At 48.0% G+C, this 13,382-nt stretch overlaps 1 protein-coding gene across 1 annotated transcript; it reads left to right on the forward strand.

The window, feature by feature from the left end:
• Window positions 1–2,910: 2,910 nt before the first annotated feature.
• Window positions 2,911–7,293, forward strand: LOC120836445 (uncharacterized protein K02A2.6-like). The gene has a single exon (XM_040205331.3). The coding sequence runs from the start codon at window positions 3,152–3,154 to the stop codon at window positions 7,100–7,102; it is 3,951 nt and encodes a 1,316-aa protein (XP_040061265.1). The 5' UTR covers window positions 2,911–3,151; the 3' UTR covers window positions 7,103–7,293.
• Window positions 7,294–13,382: the final 6,089 nt, after the last annotated feature.

The raw sequence follows: 13,382 nt of genomic DNA on the forward strand, positions 1-13,382 counted from the left end.
CAGCAGACAGGGAAAGAAACATGGCTATCCTCTCGACCCCGCACGCAAGTGCCAGCAGTTATTTCTACGAAGCCAGGTCGCCGGGATATCTACGGTATAGAACCCCGCACATCTCTGATATTTTTCTGAAATCTGGATTTACTCCTCCTGATAAGAAAATTTCGTGAAATCTTGCCTGCTCTAAAAACTCGTCAAGAAGCCTTTTCTGCTTGTTGTTTACAACTTTTTCTTTGTACGATGAAGCTAGTCTTTGGAGGTCTTTTCCGCTGGCATCGTCATCATCCTCCATTCGCACTTCCTTTCTTTGTGCTTCTTGCACGACTTCTGCCTCCAACTTGAGACTCTCCATACTGATGTCTCCAACTGATGACATATGACTGCTCTGATTAGCGTTCTGGCTTCGGTGAGATTCCCTGTATAAATCTGTAAGTACCTACTCAAACGAGCAAGTGGGTCTAGAAGAGCCGACAACAAAACAATAATAAAGCAGGTTTTTTTTTTTTTTTTTTTTTTTTTTTTTGGAGGTGGAGAAGTTTTTTAGCGTCAGAAAAGTGTTCTCCAGCTTCGGAGTAGATATCCCCCAGTGCAATACAGATGGACGCATAATGCTGGATTACGACCTTCACACTGCCATCATAAGAAAGCCATCGAGTCTCTCCAGAATGCACACGTTTGTGGGATAGCCCATCGATCGCTATTTGAGCGCCTTTCAAAACAGATCGCCTCTTGTGATTCAATGCACTGAGGCGTCTTCTGATTTGAGGCGTTTGGCTGCAGCTGTGAACGAGAGCAAGCTGGAGTAGGCGGCTACGACAGCGTATACAAAAAGCAAGTCTGGTGCGTACTCTTCGTGTCGCGCCTGAACGCCACTCATTCATACACGTCTATTACGTTAATTTATTTTCTAGGGTGCCCTAGTATTCGTAAAACTTATCATAAGCGCAGGTACGAAACTGTATACACTTGATTTCGCAATACTGAAAGGTCCATAGTAACCGCGTAGCGCCACATAAGGCAAAGGATCGTCGGATGGTGGGGATCATATATAGGCGTGACTGCCTTGTATTTTTGTTTCTTGCGCTGAACCACGTTGAAATACATTCCTTGTGATGCAAACCCCGAGAGTACGTGTGTGCGAGGAATTGCGCCTTTTGCCAGGATAGGATTTAAAAATTTACAGGAGCTCCGGAGAAACCACGCAAGAGTTCCACGCACTGAAATATCATTCCTAATATAATTTTTCAAGCTTGTTGAATTTTATCAACATTCTTAACCCGGCCGCCGTTTAGACACAGCCTTCCAGCGGCCGTAAAACTTGCCTAAAAGGGTTACCGAGGAGCAGGAGACTGCTGTTGTGGCTATTCGGCGTGATCTCCGTTGCAGCTGATCCCAGGGTTGGCAAATAATTCATTTCGAATCAGTATACAATTTGGGTGGGAGATATATGTGGATATCATGAAGAGTTTGCAGTTGTTTTTGCAAACTAGGGAGGGCAATATTTTTGTATTTCGTTTATTTTCTTTTTCAAGTGACGGTACAGGGAAGGCAGCTCGTTCTTTGTTGCAGTAGCAGTGGTATTTATTCGCGCTCGTAAGCGCACGAGTCCCAGAAAGGCGTGTAGCCCGCACCAAGTGCCTGTGAGGTTCGACTTGATAGGACAAAGAGCAAGCAGCTGGCAAACCAAACAATTATTCGGGCTTGCATTAACCAAATATTCATTATAATGCACCAGTGCTGAAATGTTTTCTTAAAACTGAGCCCGCAAAGCAGGCTCAGTTTTTCCGGACTATAGTCCCCACTCGGTGTATAGTCCGCAGGGGGAAATTTGGGGTCAAAAATAAAAGATTTTGCTTAGATAGCCCGCACCAGGTGCACAGCCCGCACCCGGTGCATAGTCCGCACCTGGTGCTTAGTCCACACAAAAATCTTCTCATAGACGGCACACGTTTACAAATGTCTGCTTTTTAGCTCACAATAAAGCCTATAATGTGCATAGATCATCATTAACATACACTTTCGTGCACAAAATTCGTCACGTCTCGTGATAATAAACGATCTTGAAAAAACATAATTAGTCCGCACAGCCAGAAATTTCAACTTTTAAACATGTATAGTCCGCGGACTCTAGCCCGGAAAATACGGTATTTAACAGACCTGCAAGCAGTGCATTGGGTCGCTACGTGAAGCTGCTGCACCGAAGATGCCAATGGAAACCGTAACTTAGTGGTTAACCGGTGCCGAGAGAGTATTGCCACGCGCCTCACCGTTAGGAACGCTTCGAGCTTTTGAAAAGGTTCGCAAGCATACATTCTCTCGCTAGCCTCGATTTGAGATGGTTGCTCTTTTCTCACGATATTTCGTGGGTCCTTCGAAGTGTATACATAAATTGGCTTCTCTACTTGTCCCGCTACGATTTACTACTGAGATTCCCGAAGGTGAGTGACTCATTATTAGAAATAATGAAGACATTACCTACTCCCCTAAAGTAAAAAGGAAAAAACAAATTTTTTTTTCCTTTGATGGAAAAAACAAATTGTAAGGGAGAAAAGGGGGAGGGGGGCTGTTAGGGTGGATGTCAGGGGCGTACGTATTGGGTTGGTGGTGTCAGTCTTTTCGTGATGGGTGTTGGGTGTGTATGTATAAATCCCTGATTCCACTCCAATTCTATGAATACAAAATACCCACAGTGCAAAGTGGAGACATGGTGACAGGGGAAAAAGCTGCAATACTGCTGTTTGTCAGCTTGGCGTGCAGAAAAGGTAACAAAATATTTAAAGAGGAATTAACGAGGTAATCATATACTAAAATTATTACGCCCGCCTCAGACGGGACAACTTTCCTTGAGGTTGCCGGAGGGTTGTTCCCTAGCTTTCTCTAGATCGACTCAAATTGCTGATAGCATCTGTTACAAGATGAGCCGACAGATGGCGCCACCACCCAAGGCATGCGGTGGCGTACGCGCCTTCCCCCTTCCTCTACGCCAGGAGACGAAGAAACCGGCGAGCATGGCGGACGCAGATACCGTCCACGTTGTAACCTTTTGTCAAGCATTAAACTAGTTACGTTCGATAACACGCCTTTTTGAAACATGGTGTCAGAAGCGGCAATAGCCAACGCTTGAGCTACGACCGCCACGACCACGGAAGCAAGCATGGACAGGATCCCGCCGCCGCCGAAGTTTGAAAACGCCAGCAACGCTGCGGAACAATGGCGCACGTTCAAACAAGCCTTCACGCTGTACCTGAAAGCGACCGATGCCGCTGGAGCATCATCGGAAAGGCAAGTCGCACTTCTTCTCACGGTTGGAGGACCAAGCCTGCTAGACATTTACAATACTCTGGACTTCGGAGAGTGTACGGAAGCGAGACCGCACCCTGAATTTGACTTCGACCACGTTGTGAAGCTACTGGATGCGCACTTTCTGCCGAAGCAGAACGAAGTGTACTCACGCTACATCTTTCGCACTCGAGTACAACTCCCCGACGAGAGGTTCGACACGTTTTTAACCGATCTCAAATTGAAGACTCGGGACTGCAACTTCGGACCTGAAAAGGAGAAGATGATTCGAGACCAGATTGTCTGCGGAGTGAATGACGAGAAAGCGCGAGCGGACATTCTAAAACTTGATGAACCGTCGCTTGGAAAGGTTGTCAAGGTATGTCTAGCGCATGAGTCAACGAAGCTGCAACTTAAAGTCTTCAAGGAAGGCAGACCAGCAACTGAGGAAGTTCATGCAGTGAAAGACAGACGCCGTCGTCTACCACCTGTTGACCGAGCAAAAGATAAAAAGACAAGTTCGAATCAAGCAGTACAGCATTGTAAGTACTGTGGAAGCGATCATGCACGTGCTAGAAATGCTTGTCCAGCATGGAACAAAACATGCAACAAATGCAAAAAACAGAACCATTTTGCAGTTGTGTGTAAAAACAGCAAGACTGTTGCCAGTTTGGAGCCAGAAGACGACACAGATGAAATACTGATGGTGCAAAGCGGCAAGCCAAGTCCACTGTTTGCGACTTTAAATCTGAACCAAGAAGGAATAAGGTTCCAGGTTGACAGCGGGGCTGCTGTAAATGTCATCACTAAGAGAAATGTGTCGCCTGATCAGATAATGCCGACGTCTACAACGCTGAGAATGTGGAATGGTACCAAGGTAGTGCCATACGGCAAGGCGAGGTTGAATGTAACCACTGCTAATGGACACAAGCACATTGTTGACTTTGTCGTGGTGCGTGATGACCTCAGACCCCTTATCGGACGAAAGACAGCCGAGCAGATGGGACTGATCACAGTGAATTACAGCCTGGTTGCCAGCATCAGTGCTGCAGGTGCACAGGGTGCACTGGAACAGATCATGGAAAGGCACTCCGACGTCTTCGGACAGTCTTTAGGCTCATTACCTGGACTTGTACACCTGGTGACTAAACCTGCTGCAAGCCCAAAGGCGGTGACAGGCTGTCGGGTGCCAGTGAGTGTTAAACCGCAGCTAGAAAAGACAATCAGAAACCTAGAACAAAGGGGAATCATCAAAAGTGTCACCGAACCAACCCCGTGGGTGAGCCGAATGGTTGTTGCCACGAAGAAAAATGGTGATATGAGAATCTGCATTGATCCTCAAGCTCTTAATGAAGTTTTGGAGCGAGAGCGACACCCCTTGCCAATCTTGGACGACATTCTGCCCGAAGTTGCTAAAGCCAAGGTCTTCTCGAAGCTGGACCTGCGTGACGGCTATTGGCAGTGCATTTTGGACGAAGAGTCAAGTGTACTCACCACCTTCCAGACACCAATGGGACGTTACCGCTGGCTACGCCTTCCATTTGGACTTGCTGTCAGTAGTGAAATCTTTCAGAAAAGACTGCAGTCAGCTCTGGATGGACTGAGTGGTGTGCTGTGTGTGGCAGATGACATTCTAGTGTATGGTATCGGCGAAACCGATGCAGAAGCGCGCAGTGACCATGACAAGAAGCTGGAAAACCTGCTGCAGAGATGTCAGAAGATTGGTGTGCGACTCAACCGAGACAAGACGGAGCTGCATCGCACAAGTACAACATTTCTGGGGCACCTGCTGACAAAAGACGGACTACGTGTTGACCCTGAAAAGGTCAGAGCCATTCAAGAAATGCCCCCACCAACTGACGTCCAAGGTGTGCAACGCTTTTGTGGAATGATCAATTACCTTGCACGCTTTCTGCCAAAGCTCTCCCAGGTCACAGAACCGCTCAGAAAGCTGGTCATCAACAGTGAACCATGGGCATGGAGCGATGAACAAGACAACGCATTTCAAGAGACAAAGAACTTGGTAGCAAGAGCCCCAGTGTTGGCATATTACAATCCGCAGAAACCGCTGATGGTACAATGCGATGCCAGTGAACGTGGCTTAGGAGCTGCACTCCTTCAAGATGGACAGCCATTATCCTTTGCGAGCAGAGCTCTCACGCCTACTGAAGTCCGGTATGCGCAGATAGAGAAGGAGATGCTTGCCATAGTCTTTTCGTTGAACAAGTTTCACCAGTACACTTTCGGAAGACTGACGACTGTAATCACAGACCATAAGCCACTACAAGCCATCATGAAGAAGCAGCTGGACCAAGTTCCAAGAAGACTGCAAGGGATGATCCTACAGACTCAACGCTACAACATTGACCTGCAGTACCGACCAGGAAAGGAACTTCTACTGGCCGATACGATGTCACGAGCATTCTTGCCAGACGACCATTGCGAACAGCAGCTTGAAGACATCAACGTGGTGAACCACCTACCTGTGCGAAAGGATACTGCAGAGAAGATCCGCAACGCAACCCTGAGGGATGAAACCTTGCAAAAGCTGACAGCAGTGATCCTAACAGGATGGCCACAGGAAAGGCACAATGTTGCACCAGAAATCAGGATGTACTTCCCTTTCCGAGACGAACTTGTCGTGGAAGATGACATTGTTTACAAGGGACAACGACTGGTGATACCAAAAGCACTTCGGGGAGAGATGAAAGAAAAGCTACATTCATCACACATGGGTATCGAAAGCACTCTACGACGTGCACGTGACAGTATTTTCTGGCCGAGCATGAATGCTGAAATCAAGGACCACATATCAGCCTGTGATGTGTGTCAGAAACATGCACCAGCGCAACAACGAGAGACGCTGAAACCACACCCGAGACCAGACTTTCCGTGGGAACGTGTTGGATGCGACATACTGGAGCACAAGAACAAGCACTTCCTAGTCACAGTGGACTATTACAGCAACTTCTGGGAGGTCGACCAACTCAACTCGTTAACATCTGCCCATGTGATACGCAGACTGAAAGCACACTTCGCAAGACACGGCATCCCAAGTGTTCTGATCACAGACAACGGCTCACAGTTCGCTTGTGAAGCGTTCAACAAATTCTCAATCGATTGGAATTTCGAACATGTCACGTCCAGCCCACGATACCCAAGATCGAACGGTATGGCTGAGTCTGCCGTGAAGACTGTCAAAATGCTCTTAAAGAAAGCAGACGAAAGCAATGGCGATCCTCAGATGGCATTTCTCGACCATCGTAACACGCCGCTGCAACACATGCATGCAAGCCCTGCACAGCTCCTCATGGGTCGACGCACACGCACATGTGTACCAACGACAACTAAGCAGCTGCTGCCAAAAACTGTCAGTGCCAGAAACCAGTTGGAGCAGAAGAAACGAAGGATGGTTTTCTATCACGACAAACAGGCTAAAGACCTCCATCCTCTGAGCATGGGACAAGATGTGATGGTTCTTCCAACCAAAGAAGCATTATGGACAAAGGGAACCATCAAGGAGCAATGTGGTGACAGGTCATATAAGGTACAGGTCAGTGACGGCGTGCTACGCCGCAACAGAGTGCACATACGAGATGTACCCAGTTGCCAACAGGCTGAAGCAGATGTCCCTACTACTACTCAGGACGATCGTGGGCACCACAGAACACCCCAGGTCAAAAGTTCCCCTCAGCGCGAACCAGACACGACACCAGTACCTGAGACGTACGAGCCTGACCACCAATTCGCCCCAATCCATACCCCTACGCGCCCAAAGAGAACAGCAGCTCTACCAAAGAAGTTTCAAGACTTTATTGTGGGGTAGTCCCTACTTAAACAAAGGAGGATGTTACAAGATGAGCCGACAGATGGCGCCACCACCCAAGGCATGCGGTGGCGTACGCGCCTTCCCCCTTCCTCTACGCCAGGAGACGAAGAAACCGGCGAGCATGGCGGACGCAGATACCGTCCACGTTGTAACCTTTTGTCAAGCATTAAACTAGTTACGTTCGATAACACGCCTTTTTGAAACAGCATCTTCGATCAACTCGCACCGGAATCGCCCTGAAACCAGCACAGTGCACAGCGCTCCTCGGTCGTGCAGCGCGATGTCGGTGCAACATCGAGGACAAACTGCGCCGCGCCGGTGTGAGCCTCCCTACGCCGGTGCACCGCGGCGAGCTCCACCTTGCGTCACTTCACGTTTTGTTCGTTTTTTCTTGCGCAGGTCAGCGCACGGTGCCCGTCTGCTGTCGATTCCTTCTACTCTTTTACTCGCGGATTTGACGGTCCCACAGAAATAAACATCGTGGACGTGATTGCCGATGTTGTAAAGAAGCGGGTGACAATTCCACATGTATATGTTGGCCATCGTTATTGGTTCAAGAAAACGGAACACCAGATAATAGCCGTACCTCGCTGTCATCGAAACGCCTCGCGCCGCTTTCCACGAAGTTCGTGCTTTCCGGGCGCTCCTTGCCACCGCAGCAATCGCCAGTAATCGCGGCGATGGCGAGAAGCTCGTCGTCTCACCGTCAGAAGACCCGAGGAAATCATCTAGTGCAGCTGCGAGGCGTGTTCGTTTTTGCAAGATCGCCATCTCGATAGTCTGCGCGTCTGCTACTCCCGCCATCTTCTCGATTCCCGCTCCTGGCCGCAATGCCTGATGGGACTGCCCCCCGGCGCACCGCCGATTTTCTTGGTGCGCGTTGGGGCAATGAAAAGCCGCACCGGGAGGGTGCGCTTCGTTGATCGAGGACGTACGGTGCGCACCGGTGCACTTGATCGAAGATGAAGGGGCGAACCTCAGTGCCCCGGTGCGCACCGGTGCGGATGATCGAGGATGCTATGAAATCGAGTGATGCCAACCATTTGCGAAAAACCCTACACGGGCCGTCTATAATCCCTACATGTCCCTACATCAGACAGAAAACGTCCCTGCACTTGTCCCTACGCAAAGAAAAAAGAAAAATACGCCAAAAATGCGCCGCAGATCTCAATCGGACCTCACGAAAACACAATGCCCAGAAAACTTTTTAGAAAAACAGTAATAAAACGCGTGAAAGTAAGTTAGGGTCCGCGTTTTTAGCATGACATAAATTATGTGCCAAATAATACACAAAAAGCAAATATACAACCCCCCCCCCCCCCCCCCCCCTAAACCAAAAGAAAAAAACCTTTTCTTTTTATTTTACCCAACTGTCAAATGCTGCCCCCATCCACTTCCACCCTTTCGAAGTTCCACAGCTTCTACACCAAACTCCTTGGTTTGAAGGGGTATGTTACTAGGTAGCAGCCAAACAGGGACGCGATATTTTCACGTGATACCCCGTGCTGGGTGATGATGACAACTAAGACTTGGTCATAATGCAATTAAATGCAAAGGGGCAAGCGAGCTGGACAATAATGATGAAAATAATCCCTGGAGAAGGGGAACAAGAGGGACAAGGGACAAACATAAAACTCCAAACACAGCTAGGTTTGTCCCTTGTCCCTCTTGTTCCCCTTCTCCAGGGATTATTTTCATCATAAGACTTGGTTCTGGTTTTAAATTGATCGTTTTTGAAAATAAACCTTTTCAGAAAGATGATTTAGTATTCTCAACGTAATTTAAAGGTATAAAAACACGTTTATAGCTCGTAACTTAAAGCCTACATAGTGCAAAAAAAAAAAAAAGAAAAAAAGGTGGCCCGTGTTGCTTGTGTTGCAACGTCAAGTCGCTGGGAGAAATCGCCCCGCCTGAAGTGGAAGCAGAAGGCCCCCGCACCGTCATCACAGTCAGATCGATCGAGGCCTGGGATTGGGCGCTAGTGTTGTGCCAGGGTTCGGCTGGGGCTCGCGTCCAATCAGCGTGTCGAAGGTCGGGCTCGGGCCCAACAGCCGAGTTGGCGCGATCCGACTCTCATGACGTTTCATAGAGGGAGAGGTGCACCATGCGGAGGCTTTCGTTATTATAGGTGGTGTTAGCCTCACGCAGTACGAGAAAAAAAAAAATGTACAACGCCTTTCTGTTTAATTGTAAGCTCAGTGTGAACGCCTTGCTTGCCTAAAAATTTTAGTAATATGGGACAAAATATTCAGATGTCTCCACCCTAAGCAAAGCGCGCATGAAGGCACCCTAGTGTGTTGAATCGGCAAATCAGCTCACGACCCGTTCAACGACATTTGAAATATACCCGTCGTGTTCAGAAATAGGCTGACTATGATCCACAATATCCGTAAATGGCAATCGCACGTTTGTGTTTTGAGCCTGATGATTGTATTCTTCGTTATAAACGGCCCACTCTGGCAAGCGCTCGGAGAAGGCCCAGCGGAGACCACGTGACATCCAACGCAATCGTGACGTAGGTCGTCTCAGGACGAGCAAAGCTACGGCGAGGCTGACGTCGAGAGGGTGTCCTAGCCGTTTCAGCCACCGAAGCGGGGGGTTAATCTTTTATAATCTCGCAGAGGGACAATAGCGACGTCTGGTACGCACAAAAGAGAGACTCGGGGAGAGGGGAGTTCCTCCTTCCCCTCTTATCTCGTGGTGGCCGGAGACGAGACAGTTATCGTCACTACCCGCCAAGGTTCCTAGACGGGCATTAGCGACATCCACCAGGTGCTCTTTGATAGTCGTTCAATTCGTTTTAAAATTCCTTTGCGTGTCTTTCTCAACAAGAGATTGGTGTGTCTGATGTGATACTGCTTCCTTGAACACGAAGACATAAGCGTCGAAATTTCGTTGTATTATCCCTTTAAAAACTATACACGTTTGCAAGTCCGGCTTCAGGGAGCTGCCATCTTGCCTGTCTGGGGTGCGCTTGGACCAGTCATAATCCGATTACGAAGCCTTGCTAAGGCGTCGTAATCGGATTATGGCCTCTCCCGAGAGCGCACCTCACTGAGGAAGATGGCGGCGCCCTGAGACCGGACTTGCAAACGTGTATAGGTGACATTCACTTGACGTCACCCGCTAGGTGCGCTGGCATCGGACACCACGGTCGCCCTCTTCGATGTCTCTTTCTATCCCACGTAGGGCACGTAGGTGTCAGGGCCGGCTTGCTAGAAGTAGCGTCTCAGTTGAGACTGCTCAAAGAAAGCGCTGCCAAGGCTCGGGCGCGCGAACGTCTGAGACTCGGTTTAAGCTCGAGTGCTGGCCTTGACAGCGCTTTCTTTGAGCAGTCTCAACTGAGACTCTGCTTCGAGCAAGCCGGCCCAGGTGTCGTCTGGCCGGACCTTTCAGCGTGACTTAGCGTTCTACAACTTTAAAGGGTGTTTTGGGGCGAAACTAGGGGTTATTTTTATACTCTGGTGCTTTTGAAGCTTCGTGGGAATATTTTTTGTGTGTGTTTTAGTTCGTTTTTGTCACTATCGGGCTCGTTCACCTCGGCCGCATTGCTCCATCGGTTTCATGCAGCGCTCCGTGTCGCGCGCCTTGCCCACGGAGGTAGCTTTCGTGCAAGGAGTGTTTTTTTTTTTCTGCTTTGGTGCTTTTGTAGCACGGTGTGATTACTCTTTGTTTTGTTTTGCTAGTTTTTTTTTTTGTCTTTAGTGGATTTTTTTTACTACGGCCGCGTAACCGTGTTGCCCCATCGCCTCCGTGTCGTACGTCCTGCCAACGGTATTCGTTGCTGTGCAGAAACACACCGTGCGGCTTACCTTGTGCGCAGCTAATGAAAAATGTGCCGCATTTTTCATTAGCGAGCGGCCCTTTTCTTCGAAGGTATAAGGCTGCCGTCCTATCACACTGGTTAGTCACCACTTTTGGGGTGAGGAAAAAGCCCACTTTTGTGGTTAGAGCACCCTCCAACCAAGCAGTTCACCATCACTCAAACGACTATAGTCGGTTGCAAGCTAAGAAAAAGCCGGAAATGCCTCTCAGAGGAAAATGTAATCCTACGCCGAGAAACGCCAGCCAATTGTTTTCATGACGTCACGATTCTGTGGACCAATCGCGATCCTTTTGAAAAAAAAAAAAAAACTCAACATGGCTGCTGGCCTTATTCTGCTTTTTTGCACCGTGTTTTACGTGCCCGAGGTTACGCCACGAAATCTTAATGGTATCGGCTTGCGTTTGCAGCAGTTTTTGATCGACAACATGAGAATCCAGCGACGCTATCGCCAACGGAAATTTCGAAGCGGGCGCGAGGCTTAGCACTGCTGAGAGGTATGTTAGACGGTATGTTAGACAGTATCTTGGACAGAAAATGAATTGTGAAGACGGTACATTGGACATGACTTTCTTTCTTTCTTTACTAAACAACTATTTCGTTGACAAAAACGTATTCTAACTTATTTAAATGTCCCGAATGAATTAAATAAATATTGTAGTAGTTTAAGACAGGTTTCCTGAAGGAAGAAAAAGCAACGTTGCTAGCGAACTACTTTCTCGACGGCGGAGGCACTTCAGATGGGCGCAATGCGCTTGTGGGTGGAGCTAAAAGATTGTTCTTAGGTTGCATCCGACTATAGACATTTTCCACAGGGGCGCCGCCATCTTGAATTGTCGTCACTTCCAGTATGGGCGACGAAAAAAAAGTAAAACGTTTCAACCTGTAACCAGTAAAAAAATAGAGTGGAGCCAAAACGATACTGTGTGACGGTTAGGCTTATATCCTAAATGTCTTCTATTGGCGTGGTGAGGGCAAAGTAATGTTTTCGCCCATACTGGAAGTGACGACAATTCAAGATGGCGGCACCCTTGTGGAAAAGGTCTATAGACACGGCGCTTGGCGGCAGCAAGGTAATTAAAACGGGCCCCTCCGGAGATAGATTTTTTTTCTCTATTTTTTTCTTCAACGAAGCATCTTCAACGATATGAAATTAAAACACGAAAAGCGGACGACTACATTTTCAAAGCTGTGTGTTGGGCTAGTTGGTATTGGTCTTGGGTTGCCAAAGGCATGGTAGCGCTTTTTTGGACGAGGACAAAAGAAAGAAAGACAAGACAGACACGAGCGCTGACTGCAACTATTTAATCAACATGGAAATGAGGCATATATACACGCTTCGATCCTATCAATCAACCAACCCCAGGCCTAGCCGCCACCTGCATGAACTGCACTTCCTTATCGAAAAGGTCGATAGATGCAACGCTGACACACCCCAGCCCTGCCCTTTTTATTTCGTCTGCTTCAATAATCTCCCTAACAGTTCTATTTTTATGTTTAGCAAGTACGGAACATGAGTCAAACAAAGGTTTGCATCCGCAGTCATGGCAGTGCACTGAAAGATGGCCATCCCGATAGTTTTTTACGTTCAGACTATGTTCTCGGAGCCTATCGTTCAGGCATCTCCCAGTCTGACCAACATACTTCTTACCGCATGTTAAGGGAATCTGATATACCACACCCTCAACACAAACGACAAACGGATTTCTGTGCTTAATCACACAACCCAGCGAGGCTTTCCGGAAAGGGTTCGTCAAATGACTAAGCCTGGCTAGCTTCTCTCAGAGAAGCTAGCCAGGCTTAGTCATTTGACGAACCCTTTCCGGAAAGCCTCGCTGGGTTGTGTGATTAAGCACAGAAATCCGTTTGTCGTTTGTGTTGAGGGTGTGGTATATCAGATTCCCTTAACATGCGGTAAGAAGTATGTTGGTCAGACTGGGAGATGCCTGAACGATAGGCTCCGAGAACATAGTCTGAACGTAAAAAACTATCGGGATGGCCATCTTTCAGTGCACTGCCATGACTGCGGATGCAAACCTTTGTTTGACTCATGTTCCGTACTTGCTAAACATAAAAATAGAACTGTTAGGGAGATTATTGAAGCAGACGAAATAAAAAGGGCAGGGCTGGGGTGTGTCAGCGTTGCATCTATCGACCTTTTCGATAAGGAAGTGCAGTTCATGCAGGTGGCGGCTAGGCCTGGGGTTGGTTGATTGATAGGATCGAAGCGTGTATATATGCCTCATTTCCATGTTGATTAAATAGTTGCAGTCAGCGCTCGTGTCTGTCTTGTCTTTCTTTCTTTTGTCCTCGTCCAAAAAAGCGCTACCATGCCTTTGGCAACCCAATACATTTTCAAGCTAACAAAACCGTGCAAAAAAAAAAAAGAAAAAAAGAAAAAAAAAAACGTGTTTTCGAGGATAGCGGTTTGTGCTCCCCGGTAAAATTGAACCT

Source organism: Ixodes scapularis, unplaced genomic scaffold (genome assembly GCF_016920785.2).
Source record: "Ixodes scapularis isolate PalLabHiFi unplaced genomic scaffold, ASM1692078v2 PGA_scaffold8__174_contigs__length_109621045, whole genome shotgun sequence".
Lineage (NCBI taxonomy): Eukaryota > Metazoa > Arthropoda > Arachnida > Ixodida > Ixodidae > Ixodes > Ixodes scapularis.